The following is a 23,106-nucleotide window of genomic DNA, read 5'->3' as shown; positions in this document are numbered from 1 at the left end:
TGCTGAAAAAATGGCTGGCACTTACAGACTTGCTCAATGAGTGCTTGCTGTAAACTTTCACCCTGCAAAAAGGGCAGTATTTGCAAAGCACAATAAAACGAGGTATCTCTTATTCCCTCCACCCTCATCCAGCTACAGGAGGGGTGTACTCCAAGCAGAAAGTTTGGCACATAGGAGACCTCAAAAACATGCATGCGACTTTGATCAAGGTGAGTGAAAAATCTTACTCATTTTATGTACAAAGCACAGATGTGCATACTTTATATAAAAAAAACGATAGTTTATGTGTGGCATTAAGATTTCATGGAGAAGATTAGAAAAACAATGTCCACAGCCGGGCGCGGTGGCTCAAGCCTGTAATCCCAGCACTTTGGGAGGCCGAGGCGGGTGGATCACGAGGTCGAGAGATCGAGACCATCCTGGTCAACATGGTGAAACCCCGTCTCTACTAAAAATACAAAAAACTAGCTGGGCATGGTGGCACGTGCCTGTAATCCCAGCTACTTAGGAGGCTGAGGCAGGAGAATTGCCTGAGCCCAGGAGGCGGAGGTTGCGGTGAGCCGAGATCGCGCCATTGCACTCCAGCCTGGGCAACAAGAGCGAAATTCCGTCTCAGAAAAAAAAAAAAAAAAAAAAAAAAAGGAAAAACAATGTCCACAAAAGCTCCTTACACACACAGTAATTTAAGAAAGGATCAATGTACAATGTATTAAAGATATCTGGAAACTCAAATTCAGGCAATACAAAAGCCAGCAATACATCTCTCTACTCGAATGTTCCTATTTCACCCCAAACTCACAGGTAAAGCTGAACTCAATGTGTCCTTCCTGTCCATTAAAAAGCAAATCACCGGCCGGGCGCGGTGGCTCACGCCTGTAATCCCAGCACTTTGGGAGGCCGAGGCGGGTGGATCACGAGGTCGAGAGATCGAGACCATCCTGGTCAACACAGTGAAACCCTGTCTCTACTAAAAATACAAAAAATAAGCTGGGCGTGGTGGCGCGTGCCTGTAATCCCAGCTACTTAGGAGGCTGAGGCAGGAGAATTGCCTGAACCCAGGAGGCGGAGGTTGCGGTGAGCCGAGATCGCGCCATTGCACTCCAGCCTGGGTAACAAGAGCGAAACTCCGTCTCAAAAAAAAAAAAAAAAAAAAAAAAAAGCAAATCACCAAGAAAGTAACAAAAGATTCCCTTCAATGTCTCTGCCTTTTATTGTCAGCAGTCCCAAAATTCCTGGTCGCTGAATTCAAAAGCCTAACCCCGCAGTCAGGACCTAACCTCATCTGCTGCCGAACAGCTGCGTGACCTTGGGCAGACCACCTCACTTTTCTAGACCTCGGTCTCCCCAGCCAGTCGGACAATCTAAGGCGGACTCCAGAGCTGAGACCCTAGGTCTGGCTCAAGCACTTGGTGCACAAACAGAACGAAGGTCACTAAGATTGTGAACGTCCGTGGCAACCGACACGTAAAAGACAAAAGCTGAAATCCCTACAAAAACAGCTCGCCCAAGCTCTATCCTTTCCCCTCCTCCCTCGATGGATCCACGGTGGAAAAGCGGCGTTTACTAGCAGCTGTGTTTCCGGTGGCGACAATCTCCGTGCACCTGCCGCCCGTGGCGCCAGGGCAGCGAAGGGCCCGGGTGGTGCAGGGCTGGGCCGCAAGCCTCACGGTCACGCGTTCCTCCAACCTCCCGCCGGGGCCCGGAAGCGCACCCGGAAGTCGAGGCCGTACGAAGTTTTCGGCGGCGAGCCCGGCGCCGCCACCGTCAGCCCCGCAGCCGTACTCACACCCCGCGACCGACAAAAGGCCCCGCCACGCGGCCCGGGCACCCCGGCAAACTTGCAGGCCCCAGGATGGCGGGGCCGCGGCGCGAACACACAAACGCGGCGTCCTCAGCAGGGAACAAAAACCCTGTCCAGGTCAGGTGGTCCCCCAACGGCACAGCCCGCTCGACTCTCCGAGTGACCTTGGGGGCGTTCCCGCCCCTCCCAGAGCCTCAGTTTCCCTTCCTAGGCTATGGACTAAGCCCCGCGGCCGCGGCCCGCCGGGGCGAGCCGAGACGCAGACGCAGGCGCAGGCCTCCCAGCTTCCGTTTCCCGCGCCAGGCCGGGCTCCGTGCGCCCGCACGGACCGCGGTGCGAGCGGCCGGAGCTGGCTCGAGATCCCGGGCTGCGGGACCTCGCCCGGCCCGTGCCGCGCAAGGCGGCTTCCTAAAAAGCGGGCGCCCGGGCCTGCGTAGGCCGCGAAGCCGTCTACACCTCGCAACTGCACGGGCTCTGACCTTCCGTTGCCTTCCCGCAACGCCCGGCCTAACCTGGAGCTGGCTAGGTCCGCAGGCGCCGCCGCCGTCGCACTCGAGAGAGGGAGCGCCTTCTCCAGCCGCGGAGGAGAGCCGCTCGAGCAAGATGCCGCCGCCTCGACAGCGACCCACTTCCGCTTCGGAGCCCTCGGCTCCGCCCCGCCTCAAGTCCCCATTGGCAGCCCGCCGCCTCTACTTCCGCGGTCGGCCGGGTTGGGAGGCATTTTTTAATCCTATTGGATAATGAAACCATCTGTTACTACTTTAAAGCGCGCCTCTTTCCGGCCCCGCCCACAACCGTGCGTGCGAACCAGCACCTTCCGGCGAGAGCAGGCGCAGCGAGGTCCGGCCTGCAAGGCCTTTAGGTAGTCGGAGCGTGGGGGCGGCCCGGGCGCCTGTCCTCGGCAGCCGCTGACCGCCCCGCCGGCGGCCTCCGGAGTCGAGCGAACCCCGAGCCGCCCATTTCTAGGTTTCGAGCTGCGCCCCAGCTGCGGTGTTCCCGGCCTGACGCAGCTGGCGGAGGCGCGGAGCTGGTCGTGCGTGCCCGACAGCCGTTCCGCGCCCCTCTCCCAGCTCTTGTACTCTCGCCTTTTAACGAGGCCTTTGTGCGGAAGGTTGCCGGGCCTGGGGGCTCTGACGATGGGTGCAAACCAGGTGTGGTTCTGTTTCAGCTCCTCCGCATGCCAAACCCTGGGCCGGCGTGCGGGTCCCCGCCCCTGCGAGGACTCTGGGGCTTTTGCAAGCTGGGCTAGAGACTTATGCCTAACCGGGAAAGAGTTACGGGAGCGTTGGACTCAGGGCAGCACGGCGCAGGTGCATGCAGGCCCCCGTCGGACTGGAGAGTGGGTGGTGCGTTTCTTGAGCTGGACTTGGACATGGGTTTAGCAGCCAGGAAAATAGCCCACATTATCCTTGCTGCCTGAGAATACCCAGACCTTAGTCCAGGGCCAGCATCTCTGGCCCCTCGGCATCCTCAGGCAACGCGAAGATCACCCCAAATGCCTTGGGTTGCATTGTTTCCTTACAGTAAGTTTCTGGTTTTGCTTCTTGTTAGTTTATTTTGACACGGAGTTTCCCTCTTCTTGCCCAGGCTGGAGTGCTGTGGCGTGATCTCGGTTCACCGCAACCTCCGCCTCCCGGGTTCACGCGATTCACCTGCCTCAGCCTCCCGAGTAGCTGGCATTACAGTCACCCATCACGCCCGACTTATTATTATTTCTAATTTCAGTAAAGACGGGGTTCCATCAGGTTGGCCAGGCTGGTCTCGAACTCCTGACCTCAGGTGATACACCCTCGGCCTCCTGAAGTGCTGGGATTACAGGTGTGAGCCACCTCACCTGGCCACCTTACAGGGAATGTCTAACCTCGAAAATTGAGTCAAATATTGGAAGACAAGGCAGATAGAAACCAGAGCATTAACGTTTTTGTGTTGAGTTTACAAACAGTATGTGTTAGCTATTTTTTGTAATGGTAAGGAAATTTGGCATGGCAGAGTATCTGATGGATAAATCTAATTTCCGTGTAAAATATCTTTTTTTTTTTTTTTTTCAGATGAGGTGTCACTCTGTCACCTCGGCTGGCATGCGGCGGCACAATCATGCCTCACTGCAGTCTCAGCCTCCCCAGGTTTAGATGATCAGCCCACCTTAGCCTTCTGAGTAGCTGGGACCACAGGTGCATGCCACCATGCCCTGCTAATTTTTTTTGTATTTTTTTGTAGATACAGGCTTTCACCATGTTACCCAGTCTTGTCTTGAACTCCAGGGCTCAAGCTCTCTGCTCACCTTGACCTCCCAAAATGTTGGGATTACATCACCCCCTGCCCTAAGTATTTAATTTTAATAGTGATTGTAGGTTGAAAAGTGTAAGATTTTCTGAAGTTTGTGATTATAATTGGAACGAAGAGAACTTAAAAGTTTAAATGTAGACATTTCATATATCTAAGAGAACTTGATAAGGCAGGCAACTGAAATGCTGAAAAATAAAATTAGATTCTACATGTATAAATGCAGTTGAAAATGTTTAAGGGAATCTCAGTTCATAAATGGGGCCATACGTGACTAATAAAAATGGTGGTTAGAAATAATCAGAGTTGGCCGGGCACATGGCTCACTCCTGTAATTCTAGCACTTTGGGAGGCTGAGTCGGGTGGATCACCTGAGGTTGGGAGTTTGAGACCAGCCTGACCAACGTGGAGAAACCCTGTCTCTACTTAAAATACAAAATTAGCCGAATGTGATGACGGGAAACTGTAATCCCAGCTACTTGGGAGCCTGAGGCAGGAGAATCGTTTGAACCTGGGAGATGGAGGTTGCAGTGAGCTAAGATGATGCCACTGCACTCCAGCCTGGCAAAAGAGCAAGACTCCGTCTCAAAAAAAAAAAAAAAAAAAAAAAAATCGCCGGGCGCGGTGGCTCAAGCCTGTAATCCCAGCACTTTGGGAGGCCGAGGTGGGTGGATCACGAGGTCGAGAGTTCGAGACCATCCTGGTCGACATGGTGAAACCCCGTCTCTACTAAAAATACAAAAAAATCAGCTGGGCATGGTGGCGTGTGCCTGTAATCCCAGCTACTCAGGAGGCTGAGGCAGGAGAATTGCCTGAACCCAGGAGGCGGAGGTTGCGGTGAGCCGAGATCGCGCCATTGCACTCCAGCCTGGGTAACAAGAGCGAAACTCCGTCTCAAAAAAAAAAAAAAAAAAAAGAAATACCAGTTTCATGCCCAAAAGCTGCCTTCAGCCTGGGCAACATAGTGAGACCTCATCTCTACTAAAAACAAAAAATTAGCCTGGTGTGGTGGTAAGTGCATGTAGTCCCAGCTACTAGGGAGGATGAGGCAAGAGCATCACTTGAGCCTGGGAGTTTAAGGCTGTATGCACTATCATCACATCACTGCACTCCAGCCTGGGTGACAAAGCGAGACCCTACCTCAAACACAAACAAAAGCTTCCTTCAAGTCCTCTCCGAGTCTCCTTGTACGGAACTTGCTCCTTCACAAACAGCGCTTCCCTTGGGCCCCGAACGCCCACAGCTTGGAGAAAAGACTGGCACCGTGGTGCTCCCATAGTCCCACACATGGAAACCAGCTGCATGCAGGTTCCTGGGCTTCACACCAGATGATACTGAATCTGTTCTTAACTATCTCCAAAGAAAGCCTCTGTCCAAGTGTGTCTCAGACACTGTCAGCAAGGATCTTCTCAGGAGCCTGCACTCAGGCAGAATGTCCACTCCCAGGCAGTGCAGCCAGGAAAGCTTCCAAGGATTCCCAACACCAGCTAGGCCATAGTTCGCTCTGGCTGGCCCCCTTCGAGGGAGTAGCTTGAGTCTGTAAAGAGCCTGTGCAGGGAGGGGGAGGCAAGGGTCTCCAGTGAAGGCCCTGGGCTTTGAGGGTGTGTCTGTTAGTTATTGCTCTGGAACAAACCATCCCAAAGCTTGATACTTTGAACAACAGACATTTATTGTTGCTCATGAATCTACAAGCCAGCGGGGGCGGGGGGGTTCTCGTCTGGCTGTCCTCACATTTTGGGCTCTGCTGGTCTAGGATGGCCTCTGAGCTAACTGGCCTCCACGTGGTGTCTCCTCCCAGCAGGCCACCTTAGTCATGCTTGCACAGGGCCGCCTGGGCGAGGTTCCAAGAGAACAAGTGGGAGCTCCAAGGCCGCCTGACGCCCAGACTCAGAACTGGCACATGGCCACTTCTGCACCCTCTGCCAGACCAGATGCCAGGGCTGGGGGAAATAGACTCTGCCTCTTGACGGGAGGTGTAAAGTCACAAGGCAAGGGCAGGGATATGCAGACATTTGCCACCACTCTACCAGGCAATGCCTACTCCTAGGCCACCACTTTAGGGAATGGTGCCAGGCCTGCTCCCTCCTAGGTCTGTGTGAGGGAGAGGCCTCAGGGGCTCTCAAGCGACGTGAGTGGCTGCTAGTCCAGGAGGGGCAGGGGAGGATACTGTAATCTGCCAAGCAGTAGCGTTGTCGTTTGCACCTGAGCGTGTTAGCGGCCACATCTCCCCTCTGCTCCAGAGGTTAGCCTCCTAGATGAAGGTAATTCTGCCTTGCCACCGTGCTCGCTTCAGGCACCCATACGGACCTTCCCCCACTGCAGGAACTGACTGAGCACAAGCATGTTCAACTCAGGCCAGTGAGACAGGGGCACCTGTTCGTTGTTCCTCAGGCTGGAACTGCTGCTGGACTGGAGCCTGAGCTCTTGGATCAGGCACATCCTGAAGTCGGCTACCTTTGGATTGACATTATGAGAGCTAATAAATCCCCCGTCGAAACCTCCAGAGCTCAGAGGGGCTTTCTGGAGCAGGCATCATCAATGTATTCCCTCAATATCAAATCAAATGGGCTTGGATCACACAACACAGGATGTGAGCAATGTTTATTTCTTTCTCTCTTTTAAAAATTTTTTTTGAGACAGTTTCACTCCTATCACTCAGGCTGGAGTGCAATGGTGCAATCTCGGCTCAGTGCAACCTCCGCCTCCCGGGTTCAAGCGATTTTCTTGCATCAACCTCCCAAGTAGCAGGATTACAGGTGCCTGCCACCACACCCAGCTAATTTTTGTATTTTTAGTAGTGACAGGGTTTTGTCACGTTGGCCAGGCTGGTCTCAAACTCCTGACCTCAGGTGATCCATCCACCTCAGCCTCCCAAAGTGCTGGGATTATAGGCGTGAGCCATGCCCAGCCAATGTTTCTTTCTTTCTTTCTTTTTTTTTTTTTTTTTGAGACGGAGTTTCGCTCTTGTTACCCAGGCTGGAGTACAATGGCGCGATCTTGGCTCACTGCAACCTCCGCCTCCCGGGTTCAGGCAATTCTCCTGCCTCAGCCTCCTGAGTAGCTGGGACTACAGGCACGTGCCACCATGCCCAGCTAATTTTTTGTATTTTTAGTAGAGACGGGGTTTCACTATGTTGACCAGGATGGTCTCGATCTCTTGACCTCGTGATCCACCCGCCTTGGCCTCCCAAAGTGCTGGGATTACAGGCTTGAGCCACTGCGCCTGGCCCAATGTTTATTTCTTTACATGAAATTTAATCTGCTCCCAGCTGTAGTTCTACAGAGATATGGAAATTCTTCTCCTTACCCACCTGAGTGGTAAAGTCCTGGGGTTCTCTCAAACTCAGAATATTGGAGTAGGGCTCTGGTCCTTTAGTCTGTTCCTGTTTGTCACTGCAGAGATGCCTACCTTCCTGGTCTGAATGTACCCAGGGACCCAGCCTCCTCATCTGAGGTGCCATCTCCTCTGCAGGCCCAAGGAGGATATTGGGAGTTGGTATCAGGAACATACCTCCCCTGGACATCTATCTGTCAGTTTCCACTTCCCCACCCCTTACTGCTCACCACCCCATGGACTTGACCCTTTTCTCTCTTTCCTGGGAAGAAAGTGGCTTCATGTGCTTTCTTCTGGAGGCTTTCACCAGCAGGCATTCACTCAGCAAGCCTGTCCTCAAGGTGGAGCCTTCTCGAGCTCACGACCTGGACACTGCAGAACCCATCCATCTTGGTCCCTGCCCTAGGTGAGCTGCTGCCTCCAGTGGCCCTGATCTTGTTGGATCTGCGCTGCTTCTCATGCTGGAGAAAGGGGAGGAGGGGATGCTCTAAAGTCAGCCAGGTGCAGCTCTGGGTTCTGGCCCTCTGGGCAGGTCACATCCCTCTTTGAGCACTGGTGACCTCCTCTCAGCAGAACAGAGCAGGCCAGTTCGTAGTGAGGATGGTGGGGGCGCGTGAATGGTCAGGGCAACGCTGCGCTCCAGAATCCTGGCCACTTACCCGGCCAGACGCACACTCACAGTGGCCACCTAGTCTTAAGGGTGCCCCAGGTGAAGCCACCTGGATGCGGGCAAAAGGTGGGGGGTTCCAGATTTCCACATCGGAAGGGGTCTGGGAGCTTCGAAGAGGCGGGCACCAGGAATGCCTTGCGCTGGGCTGTAGGGAAGTGCTAGGACCCGGGATTTCGCTTATAAAAACGCAGGACGCCCAGTTAAGTGGAATTCCCGACAAGGGGCGGATACTTGTTTAGCATAAGTTTGCCCCCACGCAACAACTGGGCGTCCTGCCTTTTATCTGGCAACCCTCCTCTGGGCAGACGGGGACGAGGGAGGGAGAGGGTGCGGTCAGGTTGCGGAGACGGGGATCCGGGGTCGAGGGGTTCCAGGCCGAGGAAGAGGAGGCGCGCACCGCGGGCCGCACGCTTTATTGGGGCGGTGGGGGTGGCGTGGCCCGCAGCTGCTGGGGCGCGCTCCGCCTGGCTCAGGCAGCCTCCAGGCGGCGCGCTGGTCCGGGTCGCGAGCCTCCCCGCTGCAGCGCCCGCAGCCTGCGCTCGCGGCTCCGCTCCTGCTCCAGCCAGTGCTGGGCCTCCAGCTGCGCCTGCGGGCCGGGGGACGCGTCGGCGCGGGCGGGACACCCCCACCGCCTCCGGCGCCCGCCGCGGCCGGCCCGATCTCCCCGTCACCCCCGCCCCGCGATGCGAGTCCCCGCGCGCGGTACCCGCCGTCCCCACCCGGCCCCGGCTCTCTGTTGCCCGGGCTCCTTCCAGCCACTCACCCGGGGCTTGGGGCGCGCGGCCCGCGGCGCCGACACGTGCAGCCAGGCCGCCTGCTTGCAGCGCTCGGCCGCCCTCTCCGAGATCCTGCGCCGCAGCTGCTGCACGCGCTCGTCCTGCGTGGGCGCCGCCGGGGCCTTCTTTTCCTCCAACCTGGCGGGCGGCGCGGAGGGCTCAGGAGCTGGCTGGTGGGAGGCCCAGGCCATACCCAGGATGCCACCCGGGCGATGCGGGGGCGAGCACTAGGCGGCCGGAGAGGTTCACCGGAAATGATTTAGGACAGGCACCGAGGCCCCGGGGCTCCCAGACAGGACCACCGCACAGGGGCTGGGTGTGGGGGGGAGCCGTCTCCAACGGCTCTACCCTTTTGCTCTTTTCTTTTTTCCTTCTTTTGTCTAATTTTTGTTGTTGTTTCTTTGTTTGATACAGGGCCTCACTCTGTTGCCCAGGCTGGAATGCAGTGGTGCAATCACGACTCAAGGCAGCCTTGGCCTCCCAGGCTCAAGCAATCCTCCTACCTCAGCCTCCCAAAATGCTGGGATTACAGACATGAGCTACGGCCCCCGGCAGCTCTTTGTTTTAAACTTAACATTCTAAAAAAAGTATAACAGGTGTACTAACTATATGGATACTCGGGGTACAGATGTGACAGCCGCCTTTGCCCTCACGCTCTTTGGTCTCTTTCCTGGAGTCCCCTGCTCATGCTGTGGTGTGCATCGCTGCAGGCATCTGCACGCGCGGCCCTTGGTCCTTCTGATGATCTGTATTGTTCCCCGCTGGCTTTGGCGTCAGTGAACTTCACAGCCTTAGGGTGTTTGCATGTGCTGTTCCCTGTCTAGATCACTCTTGTCTGACTGTCCAGGTCGCTCCTGGTGAATTTGCACCCTGGGGCCTGGCTGCATGCCTGAGCTCTGCTCCACCTTTATTTTTTTTTTAGCACCCCAACACCAACCACACTGCATCTGAGCTCCGCCAGGCCATGGCCAGCAGCTGGGAAATGATGGCCTCTCCGGGGTGCGTGCCACCTTGGGGATCTGGTAGACAGCCAGTCATCTATGAACAGCACCAGCGGCGGTTGCCCTGTGCCTCCTCTGAACGGCAGCCAGAGCAGCAGCCCTTCTGAGGACCAACAGTGAAGGGCTCTCTTCCATCAGCAATGATTAGTCCTTCTGTCCACCCTGTCACCCACCCCAGCTAGTCCCACCCAGACACTTTCTCCGGAGCCCTGTATGTCAGACTCTGGAAGAGGCTCTGCCACAACAGCTGGGCCTCCCTGGGAACCAGGCCAGGGTCCAGAGGCCAGCCTGACCCCAGGGGACACGCCTGCCCATGTCTGACGTGGCTGCACAGGACAGCCACAAAGGGCTAAAAATCATCACCAGAGTGTCCCCAAAACAAGTAAAAAGGCATCAGTACGTGTGTACATGCACAGGAGCTATCCGCAACCCTCAACTAGATCCTGGTTTAAAAAGAAAAAGTTACAACAGTCTTTTTAAAATGTTGGCTAGCTGGGCGTGGTGGCTCACGCCTTTAATCCCAGCACTTTGGGAGGCTGAGGTTGGCAGATCACCTGAGGTGGGGAGTTCGAGACCAACCTGACCAACATGGAGGATCCCTGTCTCTAATAAAAATACAAAATTAGCCAGGCATGGTGGCAAATGCCTGTAATCCTAGCTACTTTGGAGGCAGAGGCTGGAGAACTGCTTGAACCCCGGAGGTGGAGATTATGGTGAGCCGAGATAGTGCCATTGCACTCTGGCCTGGGCAACAAGAGCAAAACTCTGTCTCAAAAAAAAAAAAAAAAAAAAAAAGTTGGGTAACAGTCTTTGAACACCTGGAGAAATATTAAAAAGATGAGATATTTAGATGATGTTGGGAATTTTTTTTTCAATTTTCTAGTGGTATCAGGGTGCTGTGGTTTTATATAGGCCAATCTTTTTTTTAGAAGATGTATGCTGAAGTTTTAAGAATAAAGTGTCTGATTCCTGCAACTACTTCCAAATGCTTCTGCAGACATAAATAGCTAGCTGGCTATGTGAAGCACATATGGTGAAAGGTTGTACCCATTGAGCTGGGTGCAAAAATGGCTGCATCTAGGTCATGGCATCTGAGCCATGGCTGCAGAATTTTGCACCATTCCTATGTGCCTGGAAATCACCTAATACAGTAATAGGGGTGAGGGGAGTTACGTCAAGGTAACCTTCTGGGCAGGAGGGAGGAGGGTGTCGGGTTGTTTCAAGACCTGCCCAGGCGGGTGCAAGGTAGGCTTACTGCTCCCTGCCCACTCAGAGCCCCTCCCCGAGCCCAGTACCAACCTCAAAGCTGCAGATCTCCCCATGGCTGCTCGGCACAGTGAGATCTGCTCCAGCTTGTCCTGCAGTTCCTGGCTCTTGGTGCGCTTGCCCTGAATGATCTGATCCCGCTTTTCTTCCTCCTCGCGCTGCTGATTCTCTTTGAGCCGGGCCAGCCGTTCTCGCAGCTCCACTATGGACATCTCTCCTTCCAGGCCATAGCCGGGGATCTGTGGGTGGTAGGGGAGGCCCCAAGCTGGGAGGTCTGCTGGGCCCTGATGCTTCCCACCAGGACCCCTCCCCTGCTCCGTAGCCCCACCCCTTGCCCACCTTCCCTCTGCTTGGACACTGCTTGGGAGACCCGCCCCCAGCCTCTCCAGCCTGGGCTCCCTCTGCAGGGCTGCACTTTGTATGGGGCTGCACATCTCAGCTGGACTGAGGCCCCCACTGCGGCAAGTCCCAGACGGAGCTCATCACTGTCTACACAGCCAGGCTTCGGGGCCTGAGGCAGACAGCCAAGTGCACGCCCCGTGGCCCTGGGGCTGGGCCAGGCCCTGCAGCTCCTCCCTGAGCTCCTCCAAGGCCTGGGCCCTCACCATCAGCCTCCTGCTCTAACCAGCCTCCATTCACCCTTTGAACACCTGCGCTCTCCCTGCACTGCCCTTTCTACTCCGGCCCTCCCTCAGCAGGCAGCTCCTAAGTAGTCTCTGTGAAGTCCACCTTGGCCACCCCCAGGGGTTACAGAGGACTGGCTCAGTGTCTGCCTCACCAGCAGGACTGTGAACTCTCGGGGCCAACCCCGGCCCACGGCACGTGAGTCATGGAGGGTGGCAGGCCAGGTTTCAGGTGGTACAAGACCCACTGTGGCGCTGGTGGGACCCCGGCCACAGCGTCCCACAGGAGTGCCAGCATGGAGGCTCCCAGAGGCACGGGCCTCGCCCGGGACTGCGTCCTCACCTGGGTCAGGTCCACGAGCTTGCCCTTGCGCGTGGGCTGCGTCTCGAGTGCGCGCAGCTGGGAGATGAGTTCACAGCGGCGCCGCTGCTCCTCCCGGGCCTCCTGTGCCCTGCGCTGCAGCAACCCCTGGCTTGCTTCAATCACCTCCTGAACTTGGGGGCCAAGCCAGGAGCTGAGGTGGCTGGTGGGTGGCAGGGCAGGCACTGGACAGGGAGGCACCTCCCGGGTTCCCCAGCCAGGCCTCTGGCCTCAGTGTGGCCCGTAAGGGGCCCCTGACCCTCGCCACCCACAGTAGCTTGCTCAGGAAAGGGTGGGACAAGGCCTGTGACACGTGGCTCCTGACTACCTGTCTGCCGCCGGCCCTTCACAAGCTTCGCCTGAGCTGCCTTGACGTTCTTCTGCCCCTCTATGACCTGCTCCACCAGCTCCTTCTTGGACCTGTCTTCCTGGAGCCGTCTCTCGGCATGCTGCAGCATCAGCTCGGCCATCTGCTCAGACAGTGGACCTGCCACGGTGAGTGGGGCTGCGCTGGCTTCCCTGCCTGGTCCCGTCACGGCCCGGGGCGCAGCATGGGGTCTGAGGGTGGACCTAGTCCCTGCCCCTGAACCACCCCAGAACCCAGATCTAAGCCCGGTCCCTCCTGGCTGTGCCCTGGAGGTTGGGCCTGTGGGGAGCTTCCACCTCACACCCTCTCCCTGCCGCCCACATGGTCCTGGGGGTGCCTTCCTGGCACCTGAAGCCATCCAGTTGGTGGTACTTTGTTGTGGTGGCCTCAGAGACCCAGTGCACATGGCAACGTGAGCTGTTCACAGGGGAGGAACCCAGGGAAGGCGGGACGTGGAACACCCGTATTCTCTTTACAGCTTTTCTGTACATTTAAAAACTGTTCTGAAATTTAAACATTACTTTAAAAGCTTCTATGAAAACTTGGTAATATGTTGGAGAAATGCCTGTGTGGAAATATGAGGTGAAAAAAGTGGGCACCAAAAAATAGCAGGAGTCCCGTATCATTCAGGCAGACATTGAGCAAAGAGAGCAAAGAGGCAGCTCCGAACCTCCACCCCAGCCACAGCGCCAGGGGCCGTGGCACGCGCCGCCCTCCACCCCAGCTACAGTGCCAGGGGCCATGGCATGGAGACCGTTGGGTGCCTCAGGCAGCGCCTCCTGGCTCTTTGGGATGTGGAATCAGGGAGGCAGCAGCAGGCCCCAGAGAAGCCTCCCGCTTGGGAGTAAGAGACACAGGATGCTAAGTTCTGCCTCTGCCACCCTGGCAGCTCCCGGGCCGTGGAGAACTCTCGGGCCTCTCTGGGTTCCAGTTTCTTTGCTGGGAGGTGAAGATGGCCATGCCTACCTCCTCAGGTGCACTGGGTGCAGGGCTAGCACCCAGCCAGGGCTAAGGAAAGGGTGTCCCCATCAGCCACAGCACCAGCCTCAGCACGGAACAGGAAGTCGGCAGAGAGTGGAATGAGCAGGGGAAGAAGGAAAAGAGGCCCACAGGCCGGAGCGAGGACAGGGATCGCTGTTTGGCAGGCGATGCCCGTGTGGCCACCTGGCTTGGCTCAAAGTAAGCCTAGCGTTCCCAGGCAGGCAGCAGCAGAGCGGCCCATGCATGGCCCGAGTCCAGGGTCACATGCCTGGCTCCGTCTACTCGGACACCAGCCTTGGACCCACAGTCCTGCCCGCTGTCACTCAGGGGTGAGGGGCAGCTACATGCATCCTTGGGCCTGCTGTGGAGGTCCCACCAGGCTTCCCACACGTCCCCTCCTTCCTGCCACAGAGCATGGTTCGCCAAGCTGGAGCCCTCAGTTACCTGCACTGGCACCTTCAAAAACAAATGAAGGTGGATCACATGGAACAGCGTTTATGTGACCAGAACAAGTGGGGAACTGATGAAAGGGCTGCTGAATTAAACACTCTGCCTGAATACTTCGGTAATATGTACTCTAAGGGCCAGGTGCGGTGGCTCGCACTTATAATCCCAGCACACTGGGAGGCTGAGGTGGGAGGTCTGCTGGAGCCAGGAGTTTGAGACCAACATAGTGAGACCCTGTCTCACAAAACATACAAAACTAGCCAGGCCTGGTGGCTCATGCCTGTGGTCCCAGCTACTCAGGACGCTGAGGTGGGATGATCACTTGAGCCCGGGAGGTTGAGGCTGCAGTGAGCCATGATCGTACACTGCACTCCAGCCTGGGTGACAGAGCAAGACCCTATCTCAAAAAAAAAAAAAAGTTTTTCAAAGAATGATGACTCATGACAACTAAAGCATGAAATGTCATTCCCCACCCAGGGGGTTTAATGTTGATACTGCGATAGCTATTCTGGGTTAATTTCACAGTGATAACAGATTAAAAAACAAGTCATTGTGTGAATTTCTTTTTTTTGAGATGAAGTCTGGCTCTGTCACCCAGGCTGGAGTACAGGGGTGTGATGTCAGCTCACTGCAACCTCCACTTTCCAAGTTCAAGTGATTTTCCTGCCTCCGCCTCCCAAGTAGCTGGGATTGCAGGTGCCTGACCCCACGCCCAGCTAATTTTTTGTATTTTTAGTAGAGACAGGGTTTTGCTATGTTGGCCAGGCTGGTCTTGAACTTCTGACTTCAGGTAATTCACCCACCTTGGCCTCACAAAGTGCTGGGATTACATGCACCCAGCCACTTTGTTTTATTCAGTATGTCTAAGTATTCATCAAGTTAATTATTCATCAAGTATAATTCATCAAGTTATCTTTTTTTTTTTTTTTTGAGACAGAGTTTCGCTCTTGTTACCCAGGCTGGAGTGCAATGGCATGATCTCGGCTCACCGCAACCTCCGTCTCCTGGGTTCAGGCAATTCTCCTGCCTCAGCCTCCTGAGTAGCTGGGATTACCGGCACACGCCACCATGCCCAGCTAATTTTTTGTATTTTTAGTAGAGACGGGGTTTCACCATGTTGACCAGGATGGTCTCGATCTCTCGACCTCGTGATCCACCCGCCTCGGCCTCCCAAAGTGCTGGGATGACAGGCTTGAGCCACCAAGCCCGGCTTGTGGATCACTTCAGACCAGGAGTTCGAGACCAGCCTGGCCAACATGGCAAAACCCCATCTTCAAAACAAAAAACAAACAAAAAAAACCTGCTAACCATTGGAAAAAAAACGGAAAAGCACTCAGATAGGGAACTCAATACTGGCTTCTGTGAGGCACAGAGGTTCCTTAGAGAATAACTGAGTCTGTGTCTTAAGCAGAGAACATTCAGGTAGGCCCCAAACATCGCTCCTCTCAGTGGAAAAGATGCTTTGAAAGGCTCTAGAGCACTGCCCAAAGGTCAGAGGAGGAGGTGAAGGGGTGCCCATGAGTCAGGTTGTGGTAACAGAAACTCAAGCAGAAACAAAAGTTACAGTTAATTAAAACACATAAAGGCGGCCGGGCACAGTGGCTCATGCCTATAATCCTAGCACTTTAGGAGGCTGAGGCAGGATCACAAGGTCAGGAGATGATTGAGAGCATCCTGGCCAACATGATGAAACCCTGTCTCTACTCAAATACAAAAAATTAGCTGGGTGTGGTGGCAGGCACCTCTAGTCCCAGCTACTTGGAGGCTGAGGCGGGCGAATCACTTGAACCCAGGAGGTGGAGATTGCAGTGAGCTGAGATTGTGCCACTGCACTCCAGCCTGGGCGGCAGAACGAGACTCTATCTCAAAAAAAAAAAAAAAAAAAAGCAACAAAAAACACATTAAGGCAATAAAAACTGCATAAGAAAAACTAAAATTCTTTTTAGTATTGGGAGTGGTGACTCATGCCTGTAATCCCAGCACTTTGGGAGACCAAGGCAGATGGATTACCTGACATTGGGAGTTTGAGACCAGCCTAGAGAAACCCTGTCTCTACTAAAAATACAAAAAATTAGCTGGGCGTGGTGGCGGATGCCTGTAATCCCAGCTACTCACAAGGCTGAGGCAGGAGAATCCCTTGAACCTGGGAGGCGGAGGTTGCAGTGAGCCAAGATTGTGCTACTGCACTACAGCCTGGGCAACAAGAGCGAAACTCCATCTCAAAAAAAAAAGAAAAACTAAAATTCTTTTGCTTTCAAGTATTTAGTGCCACCTAATCTAGTTAAGTTAGTGAGAAAAAATATTCGTCACATGAATGTGTGCAGCTGGACATCCTGAGACCAGGAGAGAAGCCTCAGAATCCCTCTGTAACCTGGTGTGACAAGAGTGGCATTTTCTTTTCCCTTTGAGATAGAATCTCACTCTATCACCCAGGCTGGAATGCAGTGGCATGATCTTGGCTCACTGCAACCTTCACCTCCCAGGTTCAAGCAATTCTTGTGCCTCAGCCTCCCAAGTAGCTGGGATTACAGGGGTGTGCCACCACACCTGGCTAATTTTTGTTTGTTTGTTTGTTTTAGTAGAGACAGGGTTTTACCATGTTGGCCAGAGGCTGGTCTCGAACGCCTGACCTCAGGTGATTGGCCTGCCTCAGCCTCCCAAAGTGCTGGGATTACAGGCATGAGCCACCACACCCAGCCAAGAATGGTATTTTCTAACTCCAAACACAATACAAGAAAAGACTGTTAAATTTGAGGATGTAAAAGGAATATTTGCATGGCAAACACACATCATAAACCTCATATACAAAGTCAGATGACAAACTGGAAAAAAAAGCAATCTGCAACAAAATATTATAAAGGATTATTTTTTCTAACGTATAAAGAACATGAGGCTGGGCACAGGGGCACATGCCTGTAATCCCAGCATTCTGAAAGACTGAGGCAGGTGAACCACTTGAGCCCAGGAGTTAGAGATCAGCTTGGGCAACATGGCAAACCATGTTTCTACTGAAAAGGTGGTGCAAGCCTGTAGTGCCGGCTACGTGGGGGGCTGAGGTGGTAGGATGGTTTCAGCCTGGGAGGCAGAGGTTGCAATGAGCTGAGATCATGCCACTGCACTCCAGCCTGGGTGACAGAGACCCTGTCTCAAAAAAAAAAAAATTGTGGCTGAGCATGGTGGCTCACACCTGTAATCCCAGCACTTTGGGCAGCCAAGGTGGGTGGATCACTTGAGGTCAGGAGTTCAAGACCAGCCTGGCCAACATGGTGAAATCTTGTCTTTACGAAAAATACAAAATTAGCCAGGCATGGTGGCACCCACCTGTAGTCCCAGCTACTCAGGAGGCTGAGGCAGAATAACCGCCTGAACCTGGGAGACGGAGGTTGAGCTGAGATCGCGCCATTGCACTCCAGTCTGGGAAACAGAGTGAGACTCTCAAAAAGAAAAAAAAAAAAAGGAAAGAAAGAAAAAATAACAACAAAAAAGAAAAATTGCTAAGAGAGTAGATTGTAAGTGTTCTCACCAGAAATAAATATGTGAGACAATGTACATCTTAATTAGCTTGATATAGCCATTCTACAATGTATTTGTATTTCAAAACATCGTGTTATACCAGGCACGGTGGCTCACACCTGTAATCCCAGCACTTCGGGAGGCCGAGACAGGTGGATCACTTGAGGTCAGGAGTTTGAGACCATCCCGGTCAACATGGTGAATCCCCATCTCTACCGAAAATACAAAAATTAGCTGGACGTGGTGGCGCACAGCTGTAATCCCAGCTACTCAGGAGGCTGAGGCAGGAGAATGGCTTGAACCCGGGAGGCAGAGGTTGCAGTGAGCCAAGATTGCACCATTGGACTCCAGCCTGGGCAACAGAGCGAGATTCCATCTTAAAAAAAACAAACAAAGCCGGGCGCGGTGGCTCAAGCCTGTAATCCCAGCACTTTGGGAGGCCGAGGCGGGTGGATCACGAGGTCGAGAGATCGAGACCATCCTGGTCAACATGGTGAAACCCCGTCTCTACTAAAAGTGTAAAAAATTAGCTGGGCGTGGTGGCGCGTGCCTGTAATCCCAGCTACTCAGGAGGCTGAGGCAGGAGAATTGCCTGAACCCAGGAGGCGGAGGTTGCGGTGAGCCGAGATCGCGCCATTGCACTCCAGCCTGGGTAACAAGAGCGAAACTCCGTCTCAAACAAACAAACAAACAAACAAAAAATGCATGAAAAATAACAACAACAAAACGTGATATAACAAACATATTCAGTTGCATTTGTCAAGTTAAATAAAGAACCAAAAAAAAAAAAAAAAGGAAATGAAGTTGTTAAAAGTGCAATAGAAAATGGACAAAAGACACGAACAGATATTTCACAGAAATAGACACAGAAATGGCGTACATACATGGACGTTTGCTCAAATTCACAGATCGGAACTACACCAAGATACTATTTGTCACCCAAGAAATTGGCACAAATTCACGAATTCAGTGCGGCACTCTCTGTGGCTGGGTGTGGGGATCAGAGCCTTCTCACGTGCTGGGGGAGTGGAGTTGGTAAAGGTCCCAGGGAGATGACTGGCCATCTGCAGTGAAACCACACGTCCCAAATGGCAGCCACTCCTGCCTGTCCAGTTACTCTTCGGTGTGGCATCTGAAAATGTAACCTTCCTCTAGAAGGTACCCGGAAAATCCACCTCTGCAAAGGGGAAAACCTTGCACATTATTCTTTGCAGGTAAAGCAAGGCGTGACCTTTTATGTAACAAAAAAGGGAAGGAAAGTGTTATCTGTGTTATTTGTTTAGAAAGAAAGACAAGAAAGTTCATCCAGAAATTAATGCAAAGAAGGATCCATAATTTCCACCCTAAGAAGGGATGGTGGAAATGGGTTGTAAGTTACAGACTTCCAAGAGGTGAGACTTCTCTGAGTCTACCTTTGCATATTGTTTGGATTTCATTTTTTTTTTTTTTTGAGACAGTTTTGCTCTGTTGCCCAGGATGGAGTGCAGTGACATGATCATGGCTCACTGCAGCCTCGAGCTTCTGGGCTCAAGCAATCCTCCCACCTCTGCCCCCTGAGTAGCTGGGACTACAGGCACATGCCACCACACCTAGCTAAGTTTTGTATTTTTCTTTTTTTTCTTTTTTCTTTTTTTTTTTTTTTTGAGACAGAGTTTCACTCTTGTTACCCAGGCTGGAGTGCAATGGCGCGATCTCAGCTTACCGCAACCTCCGCTTCCTGGGTTCAAGCAATTCTCCTGCCTCAGCCTTCCAAGTAGTTGGGACTACAGGCATGCACCACCATGCCCAGCTAATTTTTGTATTTTTTAGTAGGGACGGGGTTTCACCATGTTGACCAGGATGGTCTTGATCTCTTGACCTCGTGATCCACCCACCTTGGCCTCCCAAAGTGCTGGGATTACAGGTGTGAGCCACCGCGCCCGGCCTAACTTTTGTATTTTTCATAGAGATAGGATTTTGCTATGTTGCCCAGGCTGATCTCGAGCTCCTGGGCTCAAGCGATCTCCTGGCCTTGGCCTCCTAAAGTGCTGGGATTACAGGTGTCAGCCACTGTGCCTGTCCTGGCGTCCCTATTTTTATAAAAACGAAGGAAAAAGTGAACCTTAAAATTGAATACAGACACAGATGAAACCATCAAAAGAAGCGATCAGAGTGACCTCTGAGCAAGGCCCTGCCCACAGGCCCACAGAAGGCTATGTCCCAGGAGAGAGAGTATAGGCTGGCCTCCTGGGGCTGAGGCTCCCCGATGGTCTGGGCCACTGGGAGGCCCACTGGAAGGAGCAGGCATTCTTGGGGAGCACAGGCTGAGAGTGCCCGCCTAGGCAGTGTGTCCTTTGAGGAGGAGGAGGAGCTGGGACCGATACATCAGTAGCTCCTACAGGGCGCTGTGGACACTCGGCTGCACTGCCGGCCCCACCCTGCAGCTCCCAGTGGGCACACATTAGCTGCCCGCCCCATGGCCAGCTGCCCTGCATGGCACCCACCTGCTCCTTCTGCTGCTCCGCCCTCTGCTTGTTCTCCTGCACGAGGCTCTGCCGGGCCAGGACGGCCTCCTCGTGGCTGAGCTTCCCCTGCAGCCGCCGGCACTCGCCCGCAGCCAGCTGCTCCTCCTGGTCCTTCGCCTGCATCTTCTTCTGCCACTCGAGGAACTCAGAGAAGTCCCCAGCCCCGTCCACAAGCTTATCAATCCTGGGCAAAGAGGGACAGAAGCACAGCTTGGGGCTCCTGCCATGACGGAGGCTACTGGGTGGCCACAGGTTCCCTGGCTGTGCAGGCACGGGTTCTACTCCTGACACCCAGCTGTGTGCCCTGCCCTTACTCCTACCCCCGACCCACCGTCCACACATCCCTTGGTTCCCCCTTCCTGCACACGCCCATCAGCCCCGTCTACCCACCCCTCCCTTCATCCACTTGTCTGCCCTCACTCTGTCCAACTGTCTGTCCATCCCCCAACCCTGTGTCCCTCATCTGTCCACCCACCAACCTTCTGCCCTCCTCTGGCCTGGCCACCCTCCCCCTGTGCCCCCCTGTGTGTCCTCTTCTCCATTTGGTCAGCCGCCCATGCTCCCCCCACAGCCTGAGTTGCAGACAAGGAAAGACGCGACCACACTGTGGGGTAAGCACGGGGGTTTATAGCCCTGGTGGTCTAGGAGACGGGGCCACCGGGAAGGGGTCCAGGGAGGAGGTGACCCCAAGGGAGGGTTGGGGTGGGTCGGCCTTTGCTAAGTCCCTCCCCTGCATTCACGCCCCTCGCTGAGCCCGGATGATCTCTGGAAGGTGCGCCTGTGGCCCTGGCATCGTCCTGCTTGCCGCCCCTGCCGTGCAGGACCACAGCCTGTTGTGACCCTGAGCCCCTCTCCACGGAGCCCCCCTGCCCCCAGGCCCCTGCTCCGGGCCCCTGCTCCCAAGGGTGATATGTGGAACGCAGGTGGGGGCTGCCCCCCTTCACCTCCGCAGCTCTTGCTCCACCTGGCGCTGGTACAAGGCCCCTTCTCGCAGGATAGCCGCGGTGTTCAGCTTGACTGGGACATTGTTGGGCTGCGGGAGTGGGGACTGGCTGTGGTGGGGAATTGAGGGGACCCTTGGGAGCAGCCAGGGCTTCTCCTGACCTTGTGCCCTTCATACTTGCCCCCTGCCATGGTGCTTCCCTCTCCCCCAGGGTGTGACCGTCCTTGGGGCTCTGGGTCCCCAGCTCAGGTCATCTGAGCCTCTAGGGGCAGAAAAGGTCTGGAGGGATGGGTGCCCAAGGAGAGGGGCTTGACCATCCAGGAGCACTCCTCACCCTATAGAAGGTCAGCTTCGGAGTCTTTCGGATTCGGGGTGTGAACTGAGGCTGCAGCTGCTGCTTGGAGCCCTGCAGGAGTCAGGGCAGAGCTGGTCGCCTGGCACCTGTGCCTGCTGGATACCCCCCAACACACTCCAGGTAGATGCTGGCCCAGCCCCCCGGGGAGGCCTGGCTCCCTCCCCTTCGTCCTCACTCCAGCTGCCTATCCCTATCACCACCTGGCTCAGCATCTGTCTTCCAGTGCCCCACAAGCATTGCTGGGGTTCCACCCAGGCAGGAACAGGGAGGGTGCTGGGCCTGGGAACAGTGGCTCCCAGTCAGGGCAGGCTGGCCTCAGGCTCAGTGACCCTCTCGTCAGCCACCCCAGAGCTGGGGTCTGGCTGGCCCCCAGGGCCTCTCTCCGAGCCTGTCTGCTCCCGGCCCAGCCTCCAGCTGCTTTGCCAACACACCCCGGAGTGGGCACCGCAAGCTGCAGTGAGGCTTGTGGCTGCAAAGGCCACCCCTCTGAGCGCTCAGCCATTGAGGCCCCGCCACACGCACCATGTGGGCTGCGCACCCTGGGCCTGCCCTCGCAGCAGGGCCACTGCCACCCAGCGGGGCCGCTGCCACCCAGCGGGGCCGTGCTCCTGTCCACGTTGCTTTTCTTTTTCTTTATTGGCACACATAACTGGGTTGGTTTTTTCCTTACAGAGGCATGCAATGCTCATCACGAAACATCTGGAGACAGCCAGGGCCAGCGCCTGCAGGTGCTCTCCCATTAGCTTCCTCCCAGAGGACGTGGGTGCGCGTCTACACCAGCCCGCATAGGAGCCACACTGCAGTGGGCTCGCCACCCACTTTCCCAGTGTTACTGGGAATCCGCCCTGCCCCGGCCCTCAGTGGTAGAAGGCGACATAAGTGGCCACTGTGATGGCGTTGGGAGGAACTTTCTGATGGCTTCAGAATATGCCACCTGGATGGCGGGTCTTGAGAGAGCTGGGCAGTACCTGTGTGGGCTCCCTGCAGGTCCTGGGCATGGCGCAGCGCAGTTCCTCAACGTTGGCTCTCAGCAGCAGCTCCTGCCACAGCAACACGGCAGCTCCAGTCCCAGCAGCCACTGCCCGGTGTCCTCCAGGCCATGGGAGGATGAGCTCCCAGCCAGCTTCCTCCTCCTGCCTCCTCCTCCCTCACCCCTGCGCCACCTTCCCTTCACACATGCCCTACCTGGGGTCTCTAGGAAGGACGGGGGTCGCACCCAGCTCACCTCGGCCTTTCGGCGGTTGTACCTCTTGACCGTCTCCAGCTGCTGCTGCTCCTTGGGTGTCCGGTAGGTGCTCTGAGGCACCTGTTGAAGTGGTGGGAGAAGAGCCTACGGTCAGCAGCTGCGATTGGGAGGGGCCGAGAAACACCAGGGCTGACAGCTGGGTGGACGTGGGTGAAGGGGAGGGTGGCGGCGGCCTGCGCTGGCGGAGAAGCTGGGCTGGAGCTACTACCACTGGGTGCTGGTGGGTCAGTGCTGGGCGTGAAGGGAAGGAGGTCAGGATGGTCATTGGCCTGGGGTCTGGAGCTCGGCCTGGGATGGGGTGGGTGGGGTAAGACCTGAGCTGGCAGAACTGAGGGTGCACCATCGGCCAGCATGGGATGGCCAGGGTGGCCAGGAGCAAGAGGGAGAGGCAGCCAGCTCCCTTGACACTGGGGGACAGGCAGGAGAGGCTGGGAGAATATCACAGACCCCTGCAAAGTGAGCTGTTGGGAGGGGACGCAGCAGAGGCCAGGCTGGCTGGACCCCATCCCTGAGTCCAGTCACAGGAGGCTCCCATAACGTGGCCGGAGCTGTATCCGTGGAGTTGGGTTGCGGGGGGCACCAGCCTACATATCCCTGAGCTCCAGACGGCTGCATCTACCCTAACTCAGTGCCTT

At 55.2% G+C, this 23,106-nt stretch overlaps 2 protein-coding genes across 2 annotated transcripts in view; both read right to left on the bottom strand.

Annotated features, from left to right (window-relative positions):
- RNF4 (ring finger protein 4) overlaps positions 1–2,459 on the bottom strand; it is a 32,749-nt gene extending 30,290 nt beyond the window's left edge. Inside the window, exon 1 of the mRNA XM_039468065.2 lies at positions 2,314–2,459. The gene's annotated coding sequence lies outside the window, so the exon portion shown is untranslated. The remainder of the gene's footprint in view (positions 1–2,313) is intronic.
- A 3,548-nt stretch (positions 2,460–6,007) lies between these two features.
- CFAP99 (cilia and flagella associated protein 99) overlaps positions 6,008–23,106 on the bottom strand; it is a 47,756-nt gene continuing 30,657 nt past the window's right edge. The window contains exons 7-16 of the mRNA XM_039468068.2: positions 22,451–22,531; positions 22,194–22,265; positions 21,205–21,276; positions 20,872–20,960; positions 19,907–20,111; positions 12,444–12,585; positions 12,098–12,249; positions 11,165–11,370; positions 8,852–9,002; positions 6,008–8,674 (exon numbers count right to left, since the gene is read on the bottom strand). Of these exons, the coding sequence (XP_039324002.2) occupies positions 8,558–8,674; positions 8,852–9,002; positions 11,165–11,370; positions 12,098–12,249; positions 12,444–12,585; positions 19,907–20,111; positions 20,872–20,960; positions 21,205–21,276; positions 22,194–22,265; positions 22,451–22,531 (1,287 nt within the window). The 3' untranslated portion in view covers positions 6,008–8,557. The remainder of the gene's footprint in view (positions 8,675–8,851; positions 9,003–11,164; positions 11,371–12,097; positions 12,250–12,443; positions 12,586–19,906; positions 20,112–20,871; positions 20,961–21,204; positions 21,277–22,193; positions 22,266–22,450; positions 22,532–23,106) is intronic.

The sequence above is a fragment of the Saimiri boliviensis genome, chromosome 3 (assembly GCF_048565385.1).
Source record: "Saimiri boliviensis isolate mSaiBol1 chromosome 3, mSaiBol1.pri, whole genome shotgun sequence".
Taxonomy (NCBI): domain Eukaryota; kingdom Metazoa; phylum Chordata; class Mammalia; order Primates; family Cebidae; genus Saimiri; species Saimiri boliviensis.
Note: the sequence above shows the minus strand (reverse complement) of the source record. Positions and strands in the feature narration are given on the sequence as shown.